This window comes from Anolis sagrei, chromosome 9 (assembly GCF_037176765.1).
Source record: "Anolis sagrei isolate rAnoSag1 chromosome 9, rAnoSag1.mat, whole genome shotgun sequence".
Taxonomy (NCBI): Eukaryota; Metazoa; Chordata; class Lepidosauria; order Squamata; family Dactyloidae; genus Anolis; species Anolis sagrei.
Genome location: NC_090029.1, coordinates 19,201,635 through 19,227,884, shown reverse-complemented (window position 1 = coordinate 19,227,884; position 26,250 = coordinate 19,201,635). Strand labels below are relative to the sequence as shown.

The window sequence follows — 26,250 nt, the reverse complement described above, 5'->3', positions numbered from 1 at the left end:
TGATGGGCCAAAACTAACAAAATGAAGTTCAACAGGGACAAATGCAAGAGACTCCACTTAGGCAGAAAAAACGAAATGCAAAGAGACAGAATGGGGGACAATGCCTGGCTCAAGAGCAGTACGTGTGAAAAAGATCTTGGAGTCCCTGTGGACAGCAAGTTAAACATGAGCCAACAATGTGATGTGGCGGCAAAAAAAGCCAGTGGGATTTTGGCCTGCATCAATAGGAGCATAGTGTCTAGATCTAGGGAAGTAATGCTACCCCTCTATTCCGCCTTGGTTAGACCACACCTGAAATATTGTGTCCAATTCTGGGCACCACAATTCAAGAGAGATATTGACAAGCTGGAATGTGTCCAGAGGAGGGCGACTAAAATGTTCAAGGGTCTGGAGAACAAGCCCTATGAGGAGCGGCTTAAGGAGTTGGGCATGCTTAGCCTGGAGAAGAGAAGGCTGAGAGGAGATATGATAGCCATGTATAAATATGTGATAGGAAGCCACAGGGAGGAGGGAGCAAGCTTGTTTTCTGCCTCCCTGGAGACTAGGACGCGGAACAATGGCTTCAAACTACAAGAAAGGAGATTTCATCTGAACATGCTCTAGGAAGAAGGGAATTCCACATTTCTGGAGCAGTCATCAAGAAGTGTCTTCATCAGGCAGAACTGGGACAGCACTGGAATGTGTAAAAATCCTTCCCGAAGGGTCTGAAGGGTCTCAAGGCCTCTTTGATCTGCCCAAAGAAGCATTAGGTGCCCTTGGCCCGCCGAGCCCTGCTTTAGACAGAGACATTTGTCAGGAGGGCCCTGCTGGCATTGATCTCTGCACTCACAGGGTACCCGCTGACTTGAGACATCCCATCCATAATAAGCAGCAGTAATTCATTAGCCCCGTTCTTAGCTCTGAGAGATGTTCACACTCCATACAAGCCAAGCCAGCTGTATCTCAACGCTAACAAGGTTGAGAGCACCACACATCTGAAGACATACTCTCAGTCCTTCGGGTTTTGATACTACTACTAATAATAAACTTTATCTATACCCGCCACCATCTCCCCAAAGGAGACTCAGGGCGGCTTACATAAGGCCAAGCCTGATAATGCAATTGCAATAAAATAAATATAAAACGGCAAAAATAACATTGTGATAAAATAAGTGAAACATAAGAATAAAATAAAACAGTGCAAAATACAGAACCCAGTGCAATAGAGCAAGTCAGTCCTTTTCCCTTGGAGGAGCACTTGCCATATAGTTATTGCTTATTCCTCATAAGTCAGACTGATTGGTGAAGTTCTGGTCCACAAGAATAATATCCTCCAGCTCTGGTCATACCAAAGCATGCCATTGGTTCCTCTGTCACCCCAAAGGAGATTCATCAGAGAATGCAAGCTGTTTATGGTGATTGTGTTGATGTGAGTACTGTGCGTTTAAAGATGATGAGGTGACACCTTCTGCTGTCAAGAATTCAATGACTGCATGTTGCTTAAGTCGCATTGACTAACCGTCTGCGCAGGGTTCCATACTTTGTACTTTAACAACACAACCGTACAATGCTAAGGCTTCCCGCCAAAATGGAACTGTAGAGGAGAGTCTACTGAACAAGCCAGTACCTGCCGCATACAAGTACTGCCATCTGTTGAGGAGTTATGAAGATGGAGGCATTACTTTTTCTGCTAAGGCTTCCCGCCCAAATGGAACTGTAGAGGAGAGTGTACTGAACAAGCCAGTACCTGCTGCATACCAGTACTGCCATCTGTTGAGGAGTTACGGAGATGGAGGCATTACTTTTTCTGCTAAGGCTTCCTGCCAAAATGGAACTGTAGAGGAGAGTCTACTGAACAAGCCAGTACCTGCCGCATACCAGTACAGCCATTTGTTGAGGAGTTATGAAGGTGGAGGCATTATGTTTTCTGCTAACGCTTTCCACCAAAATGGAACTGTAGAGGAGAGTCTACTGAACAAGCCAGTACCTGCCGCATACCAGTACAGCCATCTGTTGAGGAGTTACGAAGGTGGAGTCATTACTTTTCATTCAACCCTCGTACTTTTTTCCTGAGGCACTACAGAAGTAGTGGGCTCCAATCCAGGAGCACAAGGCCCACCAAAAGGCTCTCCTCTTCCTCTTCAGACCACCCCTCAACAGCAGCACCCCAACATCTGTTTTTTTCCAAGGGCCCCAGAACCTCCTACAATTCTTCCATTTCAATTTTGTTTTGAAAGATATTTTTGATTCCTGCAAATGAAAGGGAAGCCTGAGAGAAGCCATCCCTGTGTGACTAGAAGGGCAAGCCAGGATTCAAGACTTTTGAAAAATAAATGTTATGTTTGATGCTCAAATATGGACTGGACTCAGTTGCTGGGAATTCTGAGCTTCTAAGTAAGGCACCTGCAGTTCACCCAGATAAAGAGAGAAGCACATCTTAGTTTTAACTTTATAGTGTCGGTGTGACAGCACAGTCATCTATGATTTTAATGAATTATTCAAAAATGGAGTCTGTTTCCAACATCCACACTGTTGGACAGCTTTTTATATATATATCAGTCCTTTAAAAAAAATATCATAGTCATTTCCCCACAGCTGCTCACATGCAGGAAATGGGAGTCCTTCCCAGCGTGCGTCTTGTTCCCGTCCTTATCCCATCCTCTGCACCCGGACACCCAATCTCGAAGGCTGCTCTCATTACTAAGAGACACGAAATCACATTCGTAATGCATTTGGCCAGGGGCCTAGTCGTTGCTTCTCTCAAATGTAATCCCACGCGACACGTTCCCTCACAGCCTCAGCATGAGGGATAAATGTACTTTTGACAAGCAACAAACACTACGCCCACGAAGGCGGTGGAATACCACTCCAAACCTGTCTGGTTAAAGGGAGAAGCCACGGGGAATGAAGGCAGGAGAGAAGAGGCAAGATTTCTGCAAAACCGCTTCAATGTAAACAGACAAAAACCTGTTCTTGAGCCTCAGTCCTATCCCACCTTTTGACAAAGATCTACTGGAAATGAAGAAACATCAACACTTGTATATAGAGTAATTGGGGATAGAAGGAACCTTGTGGCACACACCTTGTTTGCATTGGGCAAGTGGGCTTATTAACAAGAGACCCTCCTCATAAATGTACAGCAGAGTAACTTAGAAGCAGCGTGACCCAGCAGCAGTAGCCCAAAGTGATAAAAAGAACAAAAACACCCAGACCAATGTTACATCTTCCTTAGGCTTTTCTTTATAGCAAAATAATATGGTTGCGCTATTTCCAAGAACAAGGTTTCCATGACACAAATAAAATTCAAGTTTCACAAGGGAACTTCTCATACTGAGGCCTACCTCACACTCTGAGGCCTATTCTCCCACTGAGGTGTTCTCTCACACAGAGACTTCTCTCACACTGTAAAGTTCTTTATACTTCCTTCTTAGCTTCCACACTGGGCTTCTTTCTCATGCAGATAAACAGCTTCTGTCTCACACAGCCTAAGCTTACACAGGAGCTTCACACAGTAGCCTTTTAGACACAGCAGCCTTCACACTGGAGCTTTACATACGAGGCCTTTAACTAGGGGCTTCTCTCCCCGAAGTCTCTCAAACCAGCTCTCTCACACACTGAGGCCTACTAACTTTGAGGCCTACCGCACACTGATGCCTTTCTCTCACTGAAGACTTCTCTCACTGAGGCCTACCTCACACTCTGAGGCCTATTCTCCCACTGAGGTGTTCTCTCACACAGAGGCTTCTCTCACACTATGAAACCTTTAACCGGGGGCTTCTCACCCCAAAGTCTCTCACACCAGGCTTCTCACACCAGCTCTCACACACTGAGGCCTACTAACTCTGAGGCCTACCTCACACTGAGGCCTTTCATTCACTGAAGACTTCTCTCATACTGAGGCCTACCTCACACTTTGAGGCCTATTTTCCCACTGAGGTGTTCTCTCACACAGAGGCTTCTCTCACACTATAAAGTTCTTTATACTTCCTTCTCAGCTTCCACACTGGGCTTCTTTCTCATGCAGATAAACAGCTTCTGTCTCACACAGCCTCTTCTCACACTAAGCTTACAAAGGAGCTTCATACAGTAGCCTTTTAAACACAGCAGCCTTCACATTGGAGTTTTACATACGAGGCCTTTAACCGGGGGCTTCTCACCCCAAAGTCTTTCACACCAAGCTTCTCACACCAGCTCTCTCACACACTGAGGCCTACTAACTCTGAGGTCAACCTCACACTGAGGCCTTTCTCTCACTGAAGACTTCTCTCACTGAGGCCTACCTCACACTCTGAGGCCTATTCTCCCACTGAGGTGTTCTCTCACACAGAGGCTTCTCTCACACTGTAAAGTTCTTTATACTTCCTTCTTAGCTTCCACATTGGGCTTCTTTTTCATGCAGATAAACAGCTTCTGTCTCACACAGCCTCTTCTCACACTAAGATTACACAGGAGCTTCACACAGTAGCCTTTTAAACACAGCAGCCTTCACACGAGCTTTACATACGAGGCCTTTAACCGGGGGCTTCTCACCCCAAAGTCTCTCACACCAGGCTTCTCACACCAGCTCTCTCACACACTGAGGCCTACTAACTCTGAGGCCTACCTCACACTGAGGCCTACTAACACTGAGGTTTACCTCACACTGAGGCCTTTCTCTCAATGAAGCCTTTTCATACAGAAGGCAGCTAACACTGAGATGTTCTCATACTGAGGCAAACTAACACTGGAGCCTTCTCATACTGAGAGTCAGGAGAGTCATGGTCTCTCCTGACTCTATGATTTTGAGATATCTGGATTGCAGTTGTTATGGTCTCAGTGTGGTGACTGAACTCTTTCCTCTTCTGCTTTGGCAGGAACACAGAACTTGACTGCTGTGATCAAAGCCTAGGGGTGGCTGAGTCCCTGCACCCCTGTCACTACCTATTTCGTGCCGGCCTGAAATGATGAACCTCGCCCTCCGCCCCTGCATGCAAACACACTTGCTGCAGCCAGCAACGAGCTTTCCTGTGGCCGAACCCCACCAAGAGGGAAAGTGGTGAGAGCAAGGCACTCTGGCAGCCTCCGGAGCAGGCCATCTCCTTCCAGTCTGTTAGGTCTGATCCCTCTTCAAGCAGGAAGCTGTCACTCTGGAAAGAACATGCTGTGACACACTTGGGAAGCGTTTGCACTGGCAGCAGGCACGCAAATGCTGCTTCTTAAAAGCACAAACAAAACACATACACAAAGGAAAAGAACAAACTTCCTTCTGTCGCTCTCTCAGTAAAGAGGAGAGGAACTGATTGGAATTAGTACACAAAATTTTTGGGGAGCCCAATGCCCCAAAGGACAGTGTTACCACTGAAACCTAACCAGTACTGGTCTTTCTGCTAAAAAACCCCACTGATAACCATGTTCCGTTTTCATTCTCCACAACCACCTAGGTCAGTGATAGGCAACCTTTTGAGCTTGGTGTGTCAAAGTTCGCCAAAAACCTGAGCATAACTTGGGTGGAGTGTCACTTCGAGAAAATAACCCATAACTTTGCAATATTTACAGTTTAAATAAGAAAAATGTATAACCCATGCTGAGTTATGGAGTGAACAATGCTCAAATGTGCAGATGTTAAATTTGTAGAGCCTTTTACAAATTTAAGAATGGAATTAGATTGGCTCTTATAAGATGTACTTCTCTGTATGCGGCCACGTGTGTCTGGGTGTCATCAAAAATAGCCATGCGTGTCAGTACTGACACAAGTGTCATAGGTTCACCATCACGGACCTAGGTGATACATGCGGAAAATTGAAATGGTGGCTTCCAGCTGCTCAGCATTCATTTAGGGTAACTCCACACTATAAATTTAATGCACTTCAACACCATTTTAAAGTAAAGGTAAAGGTAAAGGTTTCCCCTGACATTAAGTCTAATTGTGTCCGACTCTGCGGGTTGGTGCTCATCTCCATTTCTAAACCGAAGAGCTGGTGTTGTCCGTAGACACCTCCAAGGTCATGTGGCCAGCATGATTGCATGGAGCACCATTACCTTCCTACCAGAGCGGGACCTATTGATCTCCCATTTCCATGTTTTCGAACTGCTAGGTTGACAGAAGCTGGGGCTGACAGAGGGAGCTCACACTGCTCCCTGGATTTGAACCTGTGACCTTTTGGTTAGCAAGTTTAGCAGCTCAGCAGTTTAAGCCATGAAGGATTTAGGGAGCGGTCCCCACAAAAACGTCACTTTCCCCAGATCTGCAAATCTCTCAATAATCTCGTCCTCGAATCTTTTCCCGTAAACTCTGCTGTGGTTAAACTACTTGCCAGGTGTGTCCCTGTTCAGCATTGCACACAGCCACAGCTGCCAGAACAGTGAAAGAGGCCCATTTGTTTGGGAGACAATGGCACGGCACATGCCAGGAAACCATCCCACGTAAAGACACATTAATCTCTGTTTCAACCACAAACACAGGAGCATGAACAAGTTATTAAATCCAAGGACATGCAAGGAGGAAATGGCCAACGCTACAGCAGTGTTTCACAACCTGGGGGTTGGAAACATGGGGGTGGGGGGGGCACAAGATGTTGTCAGAGGGGTGCCAAAGACCACCAGGAAACACAATATTTTCTGTTGGTCATGAGGGTTCTGTGTGGGAAGTTTGGCCCAATTCTATTGTTGGTGGGTTTCAGAATGCTCTTTGATTATGTTGTTGTTGTTCATTCGTTCAGTCGTTTCCGACTCTTTGTGACTTCATGGACCAGTCCACGCCAGAGCTCCCTGTCGGCCATCACCATCCCCAGCTCCTTCAAGGTCAATCCAGTCACTTCAAGGATACCATCCATCTATCTTGCCCTTGGTTAGCCCCTCTTCCTTTTTCCTTCCATTTTCCCCAGCATCATTGTCTTCTCTAGGTGACCTCCTGGACCAGCCCACGCCAGAGCTCCCTGTCGGCCGTCACCACCCCCAGCTCCTTCAAGGTCAATCCAGTCACTTCAAGGATACCATCCATCCACCTTGCCCTTGGTCAGCCCCTCTTCCTTTTTCCTTTCATTTTCCCCAGCATCATTGTCTTCTCTAAGCTTTTCTGTCTTCTCATGATGTGGCCAAAGTACTTCCTCTTGGCCTCTACTCTCCTTCCCTCCAATGAGCAGTCGGGCTTTATTTCCTGGAGGATGGACTGGTTGGATCTTCTTGCAGTCCAAGGCACTCTCAGAACTTTCCTCCAGCACTACAGTTCCAAAGCATCTCTCTTCCTTCGCTCAGCCTTCCCTATGGTCCAGCTCTCACATCCGTAGGTGACTATGCGGAATACCATTATCTTTGATTGTAGGCCAACTATAAATCCCAGCAACTACAACTCCCAAATTATCAAGGGCTATTTTCCCCAAACTCCACCAGTGTTTACATTAGGGCATATTGAGTATTCGTGCCAAATTTCGTCCACATCCATCATTGTTTGAGTCCACAGGATGTAGGTGAACTACAACTCCAAAACTCAAGGTCAATGCTCACCACACAATAGCATATCCACACTCTCTTCTAGACTACAGCTCCCAGCATCCCCTAGCCCACGCCCTTTAGGAGAGGAGGATGATCCAAATGCACAGCTTCCGAGATGGAAGCTTCCTTCTCCTTGGATTTCTCTGAGAGCATCCCAATCCCGGCATATTTCCAATTACTTATTCCTGGAATGCAACTCCCAGCAATCCTCCAGATAGATAAGATAGATAAACAGATTACATAGAGATAGATAGGTAGGTAGATAAATTGATCAGGAGGACTGCTGGGAGTTGCAGTCCAAGAATAGGTAGAGAAGGAAGAAAGGGGAAAAAGAGGAAGGGAAAAAAAGGACGAAGGAAAGGAAGAGGAAGAGAAGGAAAGAAGGAGACAATGAAAGAAAAAAAGGAAGGAGGGAGGGAGGGGGAGGGAGAGAAGGAAGGGAGGGAGGGAGGAAAGAGGGAAGGAGGGAAGGAAGGGAGGGTGGAAAGGGAGGGAGGGAAGGAAGGAAGGAAAGAAGGAAAGAGGGAGGGAGGGAAGGAAGGAAAGACGGAAAGAAGGAGGGAGGGAGGGAGGGAGGGAGGGAGGGAGGGAGGGAGGGAAGGAAGGAAGGAAGGAAGGAAGGAAGGAAGGAAAGAAAGAAGGAAGGGAAGGAGGGAGGGAGGGAGGGAGGGAGGGAAGGAGGAAAGAGGGAGGGAGGGAGGGAGGGAGGGAAGGAGGAAAGAGGGAGGAAAGAGGGAGGGAAGGAGGGAGGGAGGAAAGAGGGAGGGAGGAAAGAGGTAGGGAGGGAGGAAGGAACGAAGGGAGGAGAGAAAGTAGGAGAGAAAGAGGGAAGATTGGTCACAGCAACGTGTGGCGTGTACAGCTAGTATGTAATAATCTTGGACAGATGCCCCAGTTGTAAGCCACCTTGCATCTCATGTTGAGAAAGGTAGGGTATTAAACAAATCAACAATGTTCTGCCTGCACATGCCTCATCGAGTGCCACACTTGAGGATCTTATCTTGACTGACTGAACAACAGGTTGTAGAGATTTCCGAACTAGCAAGATGGCAGCTAAAAAAGCTAATGGGATTTTGGCCTGCATCAATAGGAGTCTAGTGCCTAGATCCAAGGAAGTCATGCCACCCTTCTATTCTGCCTTGGTCAGACCACACTGGGCACCACAATTGGAGATATTGACAAGCTGGACTGTGTCAGCTGCATTAAGATCACTTCTGACCACAAGGTCATGAGTTCGAAGCCAGCCCAGGTCGGAGTGAGCTTCCAACCAATTGTGTAGCTTGTTGTCGACCTTTGCAACCCAAAAGACAGTTGCATCTGTCAAGTAGGAAAATTAGGTACCACCTATGTGTGGGGAGGCTAATGTAACAAAATTTATGAGGCCATAAAAAAAAGGCGGGATCGAGAGCAGGGCCTCCTCCGACGATCTCAAGTTCCTGGTGGGTTCGTAGGAAGAGATGCGTTCGGATAGATAAGCTGGACCGGAACTGTTTAGGGCTTTATAAGCTAAAACCAGCACTTTGAATTGTGCAAACTGGCAGCAAGTGGAGCTGACACAACAGCGGAGTTGTGTGCTCCCTTAGCAACCTGTCTGCCGCACGCTGGGCCATTTGGAGCTTCCGAACAGTTTTCAAAGGCAACCCTACGTTTTCAAAGGCAACCATCCTTTCTAATATTACCTCTCAAACCAAGCATAAACAGCTGCATAACATAAAGTTCAGTCTATGTCTTTCCCCCTAAAATAGGTCTCCAACTGTGGAACTCCAAAGATTATTGGAATGCAACTCCCATCATCTCCGAGCATAACAGCCAATGGTGAGGAGTCATGGGACGTGCAGCCTAACCTATTTGGAAAGCCACAATTTCACACCTCTGCCTCAATCCGAGGTGCTATACATGTGGTTCATAACTTCCTCCGCAGTCTTTATGTTATTTACATGGGAGTCTAGGCTGAGCTGATAACATCGCAAGCAGCTTGCAATTCTCATAACGTCAGCAAAGACACATAGACATGAACCCTAGAGGAAGCACTGCCTTCATGAAAAGGAGAAACTGACGAGGAAACAAATGCTGAAGATGCTTTTGCAGCAGGATGGATGGGAAAAGTGGAGTAAACAGGTTGGAGTCATGAGGGCTCAGGAAAAGAGAGTTGTAAGCAAGATCAGCCCAACATTCTCAGGCAGAGACCTGTGGCCCCATTCAGGCTCCTTGCTGATGCATTTCCTTGAACTCCATTAGCATTGCTCGCTCTGTGTGCATATGTGACAATCAATACTCGGAGGTGGTTCTGACAGTTCCTTCTTCTGAAATATAGCCTACAGCACTTGGTCTCGAATAAGTATTAACCAGGGCTGAACCTTCTTAGTTTTCAGAATCAGTTGGGATCTGGTGCATTTAGGGAAGCATTTCTCAACTTGGGGGTCAGGACCCCTGGGTGGGTCGTGATGGGGTTGCCACATATTTCTGATGGTTGTAGGGACCCCTTTCGCAAAGAAGGCTGAAGATATACTGTATATACTCGAGTATAAGCCTAGTTTTTCAGGCCTTTTTTTAGGCTGAAAAAATCTCCCCTGGCTTATACTCGAGTCAACGTAATTTATTATTTTACTTGTTGTTGTTAATATTATTAAATTTATTATTTTATTATTGTTGGTAATTATTACATTTATTATTTTACTCTATTATTATTATTATTATTATACTCAATTTATTATTATTGGAGGACATGTAAGCATATTTACATTGAAGAAGGTTAGAATAATGGTTTAATCAGAGTTGGACAGTCTTATCTTGAATTACAGTTTTATGTAAATATTCAAAAACATTTAACCTACTGATGCCTAAATTAATATAATTTTATTGGTATCTATTTTTATTTTGAAATTTACCAGTAGCTGCTGCATTTCCCACCCTCAGCTTATAATCGAGTCAATCCATTTTCCCATTTTTTTGTGGTAAAATTAGGTGCCTCAGCTTATATTCAGGTCGGCTTATACTCGAGTATATACGGTATTTATTTATGACATTTATATGCTGCCCTTCTCACCCCGAAATGGACTCATAGCAGCTTACAAGATATATATACATACAATATATTATATATATTATTAAACATTACTATATTGTACTATACCATTATATTGTAATATTATTGGTAATATTACATGTAATATAAATATATAATTATAATATCATATTAATATCATATTATTAGTAGTATTATATTGCATTACATTATAATATTATAAATATTATATGTATGTACAATATATTATATTATATTATATTATATTATATTATATTATATTATATTATTAGCATAGCACAGGAGACAAGGTGGAATTGTCCTCTAGCCCCCCTTCACTCTGGCGCAGAGTGGCCTCTCTCACTGCCTGTCTTTCTCTTCCTTTTTGGAAACTGATGGTGAATCCTCCCAAAAGCCCTCTTCTGCTGTGATTGACCAGCCTCTCAGCCAAGGGACAGCCTCTCAGCCTCTCAGCGCATGGCAGCGTGATGCTTGTGTGGGCGAGGGAGAGCATGTGAACTTGGAGGGAGGCTTGCACCAGGGAGTATCTTCAAGGCATGGGGATTCTGTGTGGGAAATTTGATCCAATGCCATCATTGGTGGGGTTCAGAATTCTCTTTGTTTGTAGAACTATTAATCCCAGCAATGATAACTACCAAATGTCACGATCTATTTCCCTCAAACTCCACAGGTGATCACATTTGGGCATCTTGAGTATTCATGCCAAGTTTGGTTCAGAACCATCGCTGTTTGAGTCCACAGTGCTCTCTGGATGGAGGTGAACTACAACTCCCAAACTCAAGATCAATGCCCACCAAAACCTTCCAGTATATTCTACTGGTCATGGGAGTTCTGTGTGCCAAGCTTGGTTCAATTCCATCATTGGTGGAGTTCAGAATGCTCTTTGATTGTATGTTAACTATAAATCCCAGCAACTACAACTCCCAAATGACAAAATCATTTTTTGAGTGAAGATCCTAGATGGTTCATTTATATAAAATCACTAGCTGTCTCTGCCATGCATTGCTGTGGCCCACTCTGGTGGTCATGGGGGTTCTGTGTGGGAGGTTTGGCCCAATTCTATCATTGGTGGAGTTCAGAATGCTCTGTGATTGTAGGTGAATTACAAATCCCAGCAACTACAACTCCCAAATGTCAAGATTCTATTTTCCCCAAACTCCACCAGTGTTCATATTTGGACATATTGAGTATTTGTGTAGAATTTGGTCCAGATCCATCATTGTTTGAGTCCAAAGTGCTCTCTGGATGTAGGTGAACTACAACTCCAAAACCAAAGGACACTGCCCACCAAACCCTTCCAGTATTTTCTGTTGGTTATGGGAGAACTGTGTGTCAAGTTTGGTTCAATTCCATCGTTGGTGGTGGTTCAGAATGCTCTGATTTTAGGTGAACTATAAATCCCAGCAACTACAACTCCCAAAGGACAAAATCAATGTTTTTGAGTGAAGGACATACATTGGGTTGTTAGGTGTCTTGTGTCCAAATTTGGTGCCAATTCATCCAGTGGTTTTTGTATTCTGTTAAACCCACAAACGAACATTACATTTTTATTTATATAGATAATATTAATAATATTACAATGTTAATACAATATAATACTACTACTAATAATATAATATTATAATTATATATATATTATAGTACATGTAATATTACTAATAATATTACAACATAATGGTATAGTACAACATAGTAATATATAATATTGATATTGTACTATGCTAGTAATATAATTTACTGCATGTATGTATGTATGTATGTATGTGTGTCTATCTATCTATCTATCTATCTATCTATCTATCTATCTATCTATCTATCTTGTAAGCCGCTCTGAGTCCCCCTTTGGGGTGAGAAGGGAGGCTTATAAATGTTGTGAATATCAATAAATAAATAAATAAAGTACACTATCATCCCAAGGTATTATTGAAAAATAAGATGAGGTTTCAAAGTGTTTGCAGTGTCTGTGGAAGAGAGCCCAAGAGTGCAGGAAAAAAGGACCACCAGCAGGGATTCTGCCAGAAACCCTTTCAAAAGCAGAGTAAAGAACAGCAGACTTACAGATCTTGTGCTTGCCTTTGATGGGAAACTTCACAATCATCTCCTGGGGATTATTGCAGATAAACACAAACGGAGAAGCGGACTCCTGGCTCAGCTGTGGATACTAAAAGGATGGGGGGGGGGGGGAAACAGAACAGAAAGCAACACCATCATAAACATGTCAGCAAACACTGCAATGGATTCAAGAGCTGGAAACTGCTTTCTCTACAAGTTAGGCATATCAACAGAGATAGGTCTGGAATAGCCACAAAGCCATTTAGAATCAGTATAAAGGTAGCAGGCCATCTTTCCAAAGGGATCTTAGGTTTAGAGGATGCTTCCAGGTTTAAGTCCTGGTTTGAGCCCCCGGTGGCACAGTGGGTTAAAGCACTGAGCTGCTGAGCTTGTTGATCGAAAGGTCGCAGGTTCAATTCTGGGGAGCGGCGTGAGCTTCCGCTGTCAGCCCTAGCTTTTGCCAACCTAGCAGTTTGAAAACATGCAAAAGTGAGTACCGTAGATCAATAGGTACGGCTCCAGCGGGAAGGTAACGGCGCTCCATGCAGTCATGCCAGCCACATGATCTTGGAGGTGTCTACGGACAACGCTGGCTCTTCGGCTTAGAAATGGAGATGAGCACCACACCCCAGAGTCAGACATGACTGGACTTAAGGTCAGGGGACTACCTTTACCTTTACCTTATCCCGCATACAGGCAAATCCACACAGATTGAAATGAAAAAAATGTGGCTTTATAGGTTACTGACTTACTTAGGCCAGGGGTCCTCAAACTAAGGCGCGGGGGGTCATTTACCTGGCCCTCAAACAGGGTCAACCTAAGTCTGAAATGACTTGAAAGCACACAACAACAACAACAACAGTCCTATATCATCAGCCAAAAGCAGGCCCACACTTCCCATTGAAATACGAATAAGTTTATATTTGTTAAAATTGTTCTTCATTTTAATTAATGTATTGTTTTAAAGTGGGGTTTTTTTTGCACAACAAATAAGATATGTGCAGTGTGCATAGGAATTCATGTTTTTTCTAAATTATAATCCGGCCTGTCACCTGGCCCTCTGTTTAAAAAGTTTGAGGACCCCTGACTTAGGTGATCCCTCGTTGTCCAAGTATGATAATCCTCCAGGGTGTGTCCGTAGGTGACTGTGGAGCCTGTGGTGACTGTGGAGGTCTGTTGGAACTAGGAAAATGGGTTTATATATCTGTGGACTGACCAGGGTGGGACAAAGAACTCTTGTCTGCTGGAGTTAGGTGTGAATGTTTCAACTGACCACCTTGATTAGCATTTGATGGCCTGGCAGTGCCTGGGGCAATCTTTTGTTGAGAGATGATTAGATGTCCCAGATTGTTTCCTCTCCTTTTCATGGAGGAAACCATGAAAATGAACAAAATTTGGCTATCAGTATTAAAAAAAACTCTAAAATTACAACAGCAAAACAACAGAGAGGAAACAATCTGAGACATCTAATCACATCTCAACAAAAGATTGCCCCAGGCACTGCCAGGCCATCAAATGCTAATCAAGGTGGTCAGTTGAAACAGTCACACCTAACTCCAGCAGACAAGAGTTCTTTGTCCCACTCTGGTCAGTCCACAGATATATAAACCCATTTTCCTAGTTCCAACAGACCTCACAACCTCTGAGGATGCTTGCCATAGATGCAGGTGAAACGTCAGGAGAGAATGCCTCTAGAACATGGCCATATAGCCCGAAAAAACCTACAACAACCCAATTAATTCTTTGTCTAACAATTGCTTCGCCAATAGAGAAGCCTGAATAGTGCGGTGTTTGTTTTGTTCTTTGGGAAATGGCTTTGAAAATCATGGGGCAAAAGACTTGCACGAATTCACAGGCCTCTGAAGATGTTCTTATATCGTTCAGAGAGGCAGAAGTCCTTCAGGTAGATGAGTCTCCGGCTCTTTGGGGCTTTCAAGCGCTCTGAATGGTGTCGGGAAGGCAGCCGCAGGAAATATTCACAGTTCGAACATTCCTCAGAGAGCTGCCTTCAGATCTCTGAAGGAGATGCAGAACAACAGCATGAGAACAGAGGAGGGAGCGCTTTCAGCCGCTGCCTTTTTGTTTTTTCACGCAGGGAAACGGGAAAGGGCTAGACGGTTCAGACAGGCATCACAGCTGGCTTTCCGCACAACATGTTGGGGAGAGAAAAAGAGAGGCAGCCTGCGGACTAAAACAGGGAAGGACGCTTTGATGTTCAAGAAAGCTCAAAGCACACCCGCTCTCGAAAGATTAAGTCAGAGAACCATCGCAGAGTGACAAAAAGGCCCCGGAGAAAGAGACTGTGGACTGAAAGCAAAGAAAAAGTGTGCTGTCAAAGGCTTTCACGGCTGGAATCTCTGGGTTGCTGTAAGTTTTCCGGGCTGTATGGTCATGTTACAGAAGCATTCTCTCCTGACATTTTGCCTGCATCTATGGCAGGCATCCTCAGAGGTTGGGAGGTCTGTTGGAAACTAGGAAAATGGGGTTTATATATCTGTGGAATAATGTCCAGGGTGGGAGAAAGAACTCTCGTCCGATTGAGGTAGGTGTGAATGTTGCAATTTGCCACCTTGATTAGCATGTAATGGCCTTGTATAAGAATTTCTCAGCAATATGCCCTCAAAATGCACTTTATTATTGATTTAGGATTGATTGATTTGCACGCCCTATCCCCTCCAAAAAATTTCCATCCCAGTTTTATCCTACCTTGCTCATGCCCAGCATTATTTTTCAAATTTTAAATTTCACATTTATTTATTTATTTATTTATTTGCTTTATTTATATACCGCTTTTCTCAGCCCTCAGGCAACTCAAAGCGGTGAACAACATCAATACATCACGAGACAAGTATAGGGCAATTAAAAACAATTGTAACATGAATAATTAAACATCAGTATAACAATCATTAGCGCCTCAACAGTAAAATCAGAATCCAGTCTCATCATCCATTATTCCGTATTCCTATGTTCAGTTACACTGTTTAATCAAATGCTTGTTCAAACAGCCAGGTCTTCACTTTCCTCCGAAACGCCAGCAGGGAGGGGGCCAATCTGATATCTGCAGGCAGGGCGTTCCACAGCCGAGGGGCCACCACTGAGAAGGCCCTGTCTCTCGTCCCCGCCAAGCGCGCCTGTGATGCAGGCGGGACAGAGAGCAGGGCCTCCCCAGATGATCTTAGTGTCCTAGCCGGTTCATAGAGGAGATGGGTTCGGAGAGGTAAGTAGAGCCAGAACCGTTTGGCCCAGCCATAGGTTTTAAATGCTTGTTGTGTCACTGTACTGCTTTATTTTATTTTATTTTTGTTTATGAGATGTATTTTATCTGTTTTTTGTATTGTTTGTTGCTATTGTTTTATTATTGATGTGTTGTGGGCTCGGCCTCATGAAAGCCGCACCGAGTCCCTTGGGGAGATGATAGCGGGATATAAATAAAGTTTATTTATTTATTATTATTATTATTATTATTATTATTATTATTGTAGCTACAAAGCCTTCTACAGCACACTTTTTCTTTTGGGACTGTTGGCTGAAAGATATGGTCCAGATCAAAGGTATTGATCAAGGTCAAATGTGTAAAAACACAGTCCTGCACACCAGGTTGACCAAAAGGTCATGAGTTCAAAGCCGCCTGGGTTGGAGTGAGTGTCTGACCAATTTATGTAGCTTGCTGTCGATCTTTGCACCCCAAAAGACAGTTGCATCTTCAAGTAGGAAATTTAGGTACCGCCTACATGGGGAGGCTAATTTTACGATGCCATAAAAATCTCCAGCAAACCTGCAAAGAATGAGGAAGTACTTAATCAGTGTCACAAATGGACGGTGAAGCAACAGCTCCCCTGGTGGCCAGACGGTGAAGCAACAGCTCCCCTGGTGGCCAGAATACCCTCATGAAAAGTTGGAATCTTAACTTGTCTCTGTGTCTGTCTATATATGTTGTGTGTCTATGGCAGTGGTTCTCAACCTGGGGTCCCCAGATGTTTTTGGCCTACAACTCCCAGAAATCCCTGCCAGTTTACCAGCTGTTAGGATTTCTGGGAGTTGAAGGCCAAAAACATCTGGGGACCACAGGTTGAGAACCACTGGTCTATGGCACTGAATGTTTGCCATATATATGTACATTATAATCCGCCCTGAGTCCCCTGCAGGGTGAGAAGGGTGGAATATAAATACTGTAAATAAAATAATAAATAATAATAAAACCTCGATGGTTGCTTCCTGGAGGCATCCTTTGTTGGAAGCCTAATGAACCAACATGGACACAGCATATTATTTGAGAACACAGAAATGCTGGACCACTCTCACAACCACCATGTCAGACTACAAAGAGAAGCCATTGAAATCCACAAGCATGTGAACAATTTCAACGGAAAGGAGGAAACCATGAAAATGAACAAGATCTGGCTACCAGTATATAAAAAAACTCTAAACTCAGGATAGGAAATAAAGAGGAACACTCAAACAACAGAGGAATTCCAGGGATCATGAAACAGCCGGGTGCCAATGCGCTGAAATAAGGAATAAGTCAAACGTGAATGGATATGGCAGTACAAATCCACAAAACATAAGCAGGGTATAAATAAGACTAGATATGGTCCGGATCAAAGGTATTGATCAAGACCAAATGTGCAAAAACATATATACCTATTGTATATGTTACAGGAGTCAGTGCAAAAAGATAACATTTATATTTGTGTTTGGGTTCGGGTTGTATGGCCGTGTTGCAGCAGCATTCTCTCTTGACGTGATGCCTGCATATGTGGCTAGCATCTTTAAGGATTTTGTTGGCAGTGAAACAAGTGGCATGTCCAGGGTGAGATAAAGAACCCTTGTCTGGGTTGCTGTAAGTTTTCCGGACTGTATGGCCATGTTCCAGAAGCATTCTCTCCTGACGTTTTGCCTGCATCTATGGCAGGCATCCTCAAAGGTTGTGAGGTCTGTTGGAAACTAGGAAAATGGGGTTTATGTAAAATCATAACAGGAAATAAAGACAAGGCTCCAGACAAGAAACAATCAGGGGCAGCTAATCACCTCTCAACAAAGGATTCCCCCAGGTAGTAGAAGCCAGACCTTGAAAACTGCTAGGCCATTAAATGCTAATCAAGGTGGCCAATTGAAACATTCACACCTACCTCAAACAGACAAGAGTTCTTTCTCCCACCCTGGACATTATTCCACAGATATATAAACCCAACTTTCCTATTTTCCAACAGACTTCACAACTTCTGAGGATGCCTGCCATAGATGCAGGCGAAACATCGGGAGAGAATGCTTCTAGAACATGGCCACACAGCCTGGAAAACTCACAGCACGCCAAGGAAAGCCCCCGGTGGCGCAGTGGTTTAAAGCACTGAGCTGCTGAGCTTGTTGATCGAAAGGTCGCAGGTTCGATTCCGGGGAGCGGCGTGAGCTTCCGCTGTCAGCCCTAGCTTCTGCCAACCTAGCAGTTCGAAAACATGCAAATGTGAGTAGATCAATAGGTACGGCTCCGGCGGGAAGGTAACGGCGCTCCATGCAGTCATGCCGGCCACATGACCTTGGAGGTGTCTAAGGACAACGCTGGCTCTTCGGCTTAGAAATGGAGATGAGCACCACACCCTAGAGTCAGACAGAATGAGTCCAATGCAGGACTCATTCTGTAAGTCTTAACCAGCTGAAGTTGGTGCCTGATCCGTCCAATCAGAAAAGTCCAGGACTCCAGATACTCCCAACTGTGTGAGACTGACTCTGCTATCCTGAGTAGATACCACTGGACCAGCTGGGCTAATAACCTGACTCATCTCTACGCCTAAGGCAACTTACGAAGTTGATATACTCAGCTTTCTCTCTCACACACACATATCCTTCTAAGATCTAATCAGGTACTGATAACAGACTTTCCAGTCCATTGCTACAGCCCCAAAGGCTAGAAACTTGCTTTATTAAGAATGTAAGAAGAAGGAAATCCAAGACTGCTTCAGGACACTAGATTTCAGTGGTTCTCAACCTTCCTAATGCCGCGACCCCTTAATACAGTGAATGAAAATACATCTTGCATATCAGATATTTACATTGTGATTGATAACAGTAGCAAAATTACAGTTATGAAGTAGCAACGGAAATAATGTTATGTGGTGGTGACCCCCAACCATAACATTATTTTCGTTGCTACTTCATAACTGTAATTTTGCTACTGTTATGAATCACAATGTAAATATCTGATATGCAGGATGTATTTTCATTCACTGGACCAAGTTTGGCACAAATACCCAATATGCCCAAATTTGAATACTGGTGGGGTTGTAGTAGAGTCTGCTAGTAACATTGCAAGTGGTAGTATGGGTGTCAGAAGGGGGAAGAGGAGTGCTCATGAGCAAGAGCTTGATGAGGAACAACAAAGGAAACGGATCTGGGAGATACTTATGTCACCCACTGACGAAGACTCCTTCGAAGGATTTTCTGAGAGCAAAGGGTCAATGAGTGAGGAAGAGGAAGGAGATACAGTGGATGTGAATAGGGGAACTAAGAGGGTTACTCGGGAGCAGGAATTGGATGAGGAGCGACAAAGGAAGAAGATTCGAGATATACTTACTGCTCCCACAGACGAAGAGTCTTTCATAGAATCATAGAATCATAGAATCAAAGAGTTGGAAGAGACCTCATGGGCCATCCAGTCCAACCCCCTGCCAAGAAGAAGGAATATTACATTCAAATCACCCCTGACAAATGGCCATCCAGCCTCTGCTTAAAAGCTTCCAAAGAAGGAGCCTCCACCACACTCCGGAGCAGAGAGTTCCACTGCTGAACGGCTCTCACAGTCAGGAAGTTCTTCCTAATGTTCAGATGGAATCTCCTCTCTTGTAGTTTGAAGACATTGTTCCGCGTCCTAGTCTCCAAGGAAGCAGAAAACAAGCTTGCTCCCTCCTCCCTGTGGCTTCCTCTCACATATTTATACATGGCTATCATATCTCCTCTCAGCCTTCTCTTCTTCAGGCTAAACATGCCCAGTTCCCTAAGCCGCTCCTCATAGGGCTTGTTCTCCAGACCCTTGATCATTTTAGTCGCCCTCCTCTGGACACATTCCAGCTTGTCAATATCTCTCTTGAATTGTGGTGCCCAGAATTGGACACAATATTCCAGATGTGGTCTAACCAAAGCAGAATAGAGGGGTAGCATTACTTCCCTAGATCTAGACACTAGGCTCCTATTGATGCAGGCCAAAATCCCATTGGCTTTTTTTGCCGCCACATCACATTGTTGGCTCATGTTTAACTTGTTGTCCACGAGGACTCCAAGATCTTTTTCACACGTACTGCTCTCGAGCCAGGCGTCACCCATTCTGTATCTTTGCATTTCATTTTTTCTGCCAAAGTGGAGTATCTTGCATTTGTCACTGCTGAACTTCATTTTGTTAGTTTTGGCCCATCTCTCTAATCTGTCAAAATTGTTTTGAATCCTGCTTCTGTGTTCTGGACTATTGGCTATCCCTCCCAATTTGGTGTCGTCTGCAAACTTGATGATCATGCCTTCTAGCCCTTCATCTAAGTCATTAATAAAGATGTTGAACAGGACCAGGCCCAGGACGGTGGGTTTCATGGGTTTCTCTGGGACTGATGGGTCTGAGAGGGATGGGGATAGGGATGACACACTGGATTGGACTAAGGTTCAAGAGGTTTGTGATGTATGTACTCAGCCAACGTCAAGTGATACGTTTGTGAGGTTTTCTGGTGGTGGGGATTGGCAATCGGGAAATACTGCTGAGTCTTGGGGAGATCTAAGTCTTGAGGGCCTTCTCGGTGGTGACCCCTCGTCTCTGGAACTCACTTCCTAAAGACATCAGGCATGCCCCAACTTTGGCAGTCTTTAGGAGAAGCTTGAAAACGTAGTTGTTCCAGTGTGCCTTCCCAGAATAATGAACCCTTAGCATTATGTCCTCTAAAAGCACTTCATACTGATTTAGGATTGCTTGTACCTTTCCACCAACGCCCTACCTCCTCTGTCTTGTTCATTCCCAGCATTATTTTTAACTTTAATTACATTGGGCCCAGCCATAGATTTTAAATGTGTTTTGTGCTATTGTTCAATGTTTATGCTATTTATGTGTTTTATTTTAATTTCTTTGTATTAGTATTTGTATTTTGCTTTGTATTGTGGTTGTTATTGCATGTATTGATGTATTTTGGGCTCGGCCTCATGTAAGCCGCACCGAGTCCCTTGGGAGATGGTAGCGAGGTATAAATAAAGTATTATTATTATTATTATTATTATTGACAATTTATTTATTACAGTCGCTTATACCCCGCCCTTCTCACCCCGAGGGGGACTCAGGGTGGCTTACACAACAAGGCACAATTCGATGCCCGCATTACATGATAACAAAACATAACATCAATAACAATAGCAATTATAACAATGATAACAATTAACCTAAGCAGTCATTATTATCGGTGACACATCCAAAAAACCCATAAAGTAAAAGCAATTAAAACAATTAAAACAGTAAAAGCAATACAAACCTCATTGCTGGACAGCGTTTAACAGACTCATAGTTAGGTTCTACTTTCCGCACATTGTCAGTCCTATCTATCTGGATTCCATATCTAATTGTCAGGATGCCCAAAGGCCTGGTCCAATAGCCACGTCTTTACCTTTCTCCTAAAGGCAAGGAGGGATGTTGATGTCCCAATTTCCCCCGGGAGTGAGTTCCACAGGTGGGGGGCCACCACTGAGAAGGCCCTGCTCCTCGTCCCCACCAGCCTCACTTGTGATAGTGGTGGGGTCGAGAGCAGGGCCTCCCCAGATGATCTCAAATTCCAGGGTGGAAGAGTTGGAGGGGTGGAAGAGTTGGAGGGATGGGCGTCGGAGTTCAGGTGTGGAAATAAGGACAGCTGTAAGTGGTAATGGCAGGGCGGACGTCAGCTCATCATCGGATGATGAGGTGTAAGAGAAAAGTAGGCACTGAAATGGTGGTTCTTTGCAGAAGGCAAAGTGTTGGTTTCATGCCTTGGGTTTTGTCGCTGCTGCTTTCGTGTTGGGCTTGGGTCCTGGATCTGCAGGTTGCTGCTTCCTATCATGTTACAACTTGGCTTGGATTCTCGTGAGTGCGGATTTCTCCTTCTTTGACTTCAGACTGCTTTCGATTATGACGCTGCCTACGTGGACTTTTGGAACCTCGCAACTTCGGATTTGGCTTTCTTCGACCTCAGACTTCTTTTGACTACGTCCCCTGCTTCACAGCTCTTTGTTTGTTCGTCCTTTACTTGCTGTGTTGTTTTGCGTGACTTTGGAAGCACTTCAGTTTAATCCGGATCTTTTCTCCGGATAATCCGGATTATTGCTTTAGGGTTTTTTTAAAGCTGGAACTTGCTGCTACCTTTGAGTTTTGACCAGAGACACTGAAGTAAGTGTCTTTGAGTCCTTTTGCTTTGGGTTAATAAACTACTTTTGGACATACTCTTGAGTCTGACTCTTTAAGGCGTCTGAGTTCCGACAGGTGGGGTTGGGAGCCCAAAAGCTTACTGGCTCACTTTTAGCAGCATTCCATTTCTGAAGGAAAAATCCTTGCATCTGCAATCGCAGAGTCCATGGCAATTAGTTCACTGCCTGGCCACTGTTCCTTCTCATGGAGACTCAGGCTATGTGCCAACCTAAGTCGAGGTCCATCAACAGTGGGGTGCAAACTGCTCTTGGACTGCAGGTGAACTATAAATCCCAGTACTAATGGGAGCGGTGTATAGGGAGCTCACAACCCCCCTATTGCGCCAGCTCCACTGCCTGCTGGTTTGCTACTGAGCACAATTCAAGGTGCTGGCTTTGGCCTATAAAGCCCTGAACCTCTGGCCCATCTTACCTGTCCGAACGCATCTCCCTCTATGAACCATCATGGAGGTTAAGATCTTCTGGGGTGGCCCTGCTCTCAGCCCCACCACCTTCACAGGTGCAACTGGTGGGAACGAGAGACAGGGCCTTCTTAGTGGTGGCTCGTCGGCTGTGGGAGTGGGAGTCGATTGGCCCCTTCCCTCCTGTCATTTTGCAAACAACTGATTTGGGAGCAAGTATTTGGCCCAGCATAATTATCTGTGCAATGCAGTTGGAATTGACGCTGGATTAATGAATATGATTATTTGATGATCTGGCTTTGGATCTCTGCACACTAGTCATCTAGTGTTTATATGATGTATTCCCTTGTTGTTCTGTGTTTATGTTGTATTATGTTGCATTATTTTGGGCTTGGCCTCATGTTAGCTGCCCCAAATTCCCTTTGGGGAGATGGAGGCGGGTTATAAATAAAGTTTATTATCATTAACATTTATTTATTTTTATTTTTATTCTCGACATTTATATGCCGCCCCTTTCACCCTGAAGGAGACTCAGAGCAACTTACAAGAGAGAGATATATATATATATACACACAATATATTAAATTATTAGCATAGTACAGTATCAGTATTATATATTATATATTACTATATCGTACTACACCATTATATTGTAATATTATTAGTAATATTACATATAATATAAAATATATAATTATAATATTGTATTATTATTAGTAGTATTATATTGTATTACATTATAATATTACTAGCTGTACCCGCCATGCTGTGGCCAACCTTCCCTCCTTCTTTCTTTCTCTCCTTCCTTCCCTCTTTTTCTTTCCCTTCTTTTCTTCCTTCTCTACCTGTTTCTTTCCTCACTTCCTTTGCTCTTTGGTTCCATCCTTCTTTGTCTCTTTCCTCCCTTCCTTCTCTCCCTCTTTCTCTCTTTTGTTCCTTCTCTCCTTCCTTCCCTCTTTCACTTTTTTATTTCGTTCTCTCTCTCCTTCTCTCCTTCCTTCCTTCTCTACCGTTTTTCTTTCCTTCTTTCTCTTATTCCCTCCTTTCCATTCATCTTTCCCTTTTTCTCTCCCTCCTTCTCTCCTTCCTTCCTTCTCTACCTTTCTTTCTTTCCTTCTCTCTTTCCCTCTTTCTCCCCCTTTCTTTCCTTATCTACCCTTCTTTCTTTCCTTCTTTCGCTTCTTCCCTCTTTCTTCTTTCCCTTCCTTCTCTCCCTCCTCTCCTTCCTTCTCTACCCTTCTTTCCTTCCTTCCTTCTCTCCTTCCCTCCTTCCTTCCTTCTTTCTGTGTATATGTTTTGTATGTGTATATGCATATATGTGTGTATATATGTGTGTTTGTGTATATACGTATGGTTTTGCACGTGCATTGTAATGTATTTTTTTGGTTTTTTGGCTTTTTGAGTTTCTTCCGCTGTGTTTTTCAGTGTTTTTATGAGTGATGGTCACTTGTTGGCCTGAGAGGTGTCTTGCGTCCAAATGTGGTGTCAATTCGTCCAGTGGTTTTTGAGTTATGTTAATCCCACAAATGAACATTACATTTTTATTTATATAGATAAATATTATATGTATATACAATATATTATATTATTAGTAAAGCACAGGATACAACATATGTTGCTGTAAATTGTTGTTTAATTGTTTTTAATTGTTGCTGTTGTTTGGGCACGGAATAATGCCAATTATGTAAGCCTCGGAGTGAGAAGGGTTGGATATAAATGTCGCAGAAAAATAAATAAATAATCCTAGCAAACGTGGATTGCTGACTGTACATCTTCCCTCCTTGCACCCAGCGCAGGCTGCTTCCTCGCCATTGTGCTTTGTGGTGACCCTAAGGCCTACCTCCTTTCTTACCACTTCCAGTGCGGTTTTGCACAGATCAGTCAGCGTGAATCGCAAGGTTGAGCTTCCATCCGGGTGAGATGAAAAGGGAGTGAAGCAGCCTTGCTAAGGCGTTTGGTGTCTCTCCTTCAGAGCCGCCCAACCCCTTGCCAATGTGTTTCTGTTATCTGTGAGCAGCAGGCAGAAAGCTCTCCGCAGCCTCCGGGGACGATGTGTCCAGTTAAGGAGCAGAGCAGGACTGTGGTTTGTAACCTCAGCAACCAAAGCCGTTAGGACGGTATTTTTTCTCCTTTTCGTCAAGTCATTTTGATTACCAAATCTATTACTATGAGCCGTGGTGGTTTCTCACAGTTCCTTTCTCGCCTCCTCCTGCTCGGCTTTGCAGGCTTTCCCACGCAGACTGTGCGGCTTTTGAAAAGTGCAAGCTATCTCTAACTTGAATGCGTTGAAGCCATCCCTCTCTGGTCCCGATTCTTCTTCTTTCAATGGATTAACTTGAGGTGCATCTGTACCAGTGGTGTCAAAGAGTTGTGGCCCTCCAGGCATTTTAAGACTTCTGTTTCCAGACTCCAATGGCTTCCCAAACATTTGGAGGGCCACAAGTTTGACACACTTATCTACACTCTAGAATTTATACCGTTTGACATCTGGAATACTGTGTCCAATTCTGGGCACCACAACTAAATGGAGATGTTGACTCTAAGCTGGAATGTGTTCAGAGGAAGAAGGAGACTCAAAGGATCCAGGGTCTGGAGAACAAGCCCTATGAGGAGCGGCTTAAAGAGCTCGGCATGTTTAGCCTGAAGTAGAGAAGGCTGAGAGGAGACATGATAGCCAACAGGAAATACTGGAAGGGTTTGGTGGGCAGTGTCCTTTGGTTTTGGAGTTGTAGTTCACCTACATCCAGAGATCACTGTGGACTCAAACAATGATGGATCTGGATCAAACTCTACACAAATACTCCATATGCTCAAATGTAAACACTTGTAGAGTTTGGGGAAAATAGAATCTTGACATTCAGGAGTTGTAGTTGCAGGGATTTACAGTTCACCTACAGTCACAGAGCATTCTGAATCCCACCAATGATAGAATTGGGCCAAACCTCCCACACAGAACCCCCATTTGGGCCACAGCAACACGTGGCGGGGGACGGCTAGTAATATTTATAATATTATAATGTAATACAATATAATAATACAGTATTATAATTATATATTTTATATTACGTGTAATATTACTAATAATATTACAATATAATGGTGTAGTACAATACAGTAATATATAATACTGGTATTGGACTATGCTAATAATATAATATATTGTATGTGTGTATGTGTGTGTATATATGTGTATATATGTGTGTGTGTGTATCTTGTAAGCCACTCTGAGTCACCTTCAGGGTGAGAAGGGCGGCATATAAATGTCGCAAATACATAAATAAATAAAATATGGGTATCACATTTCCCACATTTTCTTTACCAACAGGGTCTTTGTGGATGTTCAGCTAGGAAAATCACTGCAGAAGTCAGAACAAGTGGGTTTTTTTGGGGGGGGGGATGCATACATTTTTGCCACAAGTACCAAAACAACATGCCACTGCTCCATCAACCGCCTATATGGGCAGACCTTTGCTCAGCTTACCTGTTCCTTAAATTGCTCTTGCGACAAGCAGTCACTCAAGTCGACGCAGCCAAGGAGGCAGCTGGAGGGATAATCTTGGGGGAATTCCAAATCTGTGGTGAGAAAAAGAGAAAAGCATCAGGCAGACTCCCACCTTTGATCCCAAGCCCTCTCCGCTGTTCTCCACATGCTCCCGATTAGCCCTTGGCTGTTCTCTCTACAGTGCTTTTAACTGCTTATTTTATGGCTTGGACACTGTGTACATTTCCTTTGAAAAGCATTGTCTGATAATAGTTGCAGGGGGAAAGCTCTCCGACAGTCCTGGAGGTGGTTCTCCAGACGTTCCAAGGCCCTCCCATCTGTTCCATGAATGTGTCTCCAACAGCACAAGACCATTACTGGGCCTAGGTGGCAACTCAACAAAGGTC

The 26,250-nt window shown here is 44.1% G+C and overlaps 1 protein-coding gene across 1 annotated transcript in view; it reads right to left on the bottom strand.

Moving 5' to 3' along the window:
* Positions 1-26,250, bottom strand: part of TRIP4 (thyroid hormone receptor interactor 4) — a 65,858-nt gene that overhangs the window by 6,177 nt on the left and 33,431 nt on the right. Inside the window, exons 11-12 of the mRNA XM_067471315.1 lie at positions 25,844-25,935; positions 12,554-12,656 (exon numbers count right to left, since the gene is read on the bottom strand). Of these exons, the coding sequence (XP_067327416.1) occupies positions 12,554-12,656; positions 25,844-25,935 (195 nt within the window). The remainder of the gene's footprint in view (positions 1-12,553; positions 12,657-25,843; positions 25,936-26,250) is intronic.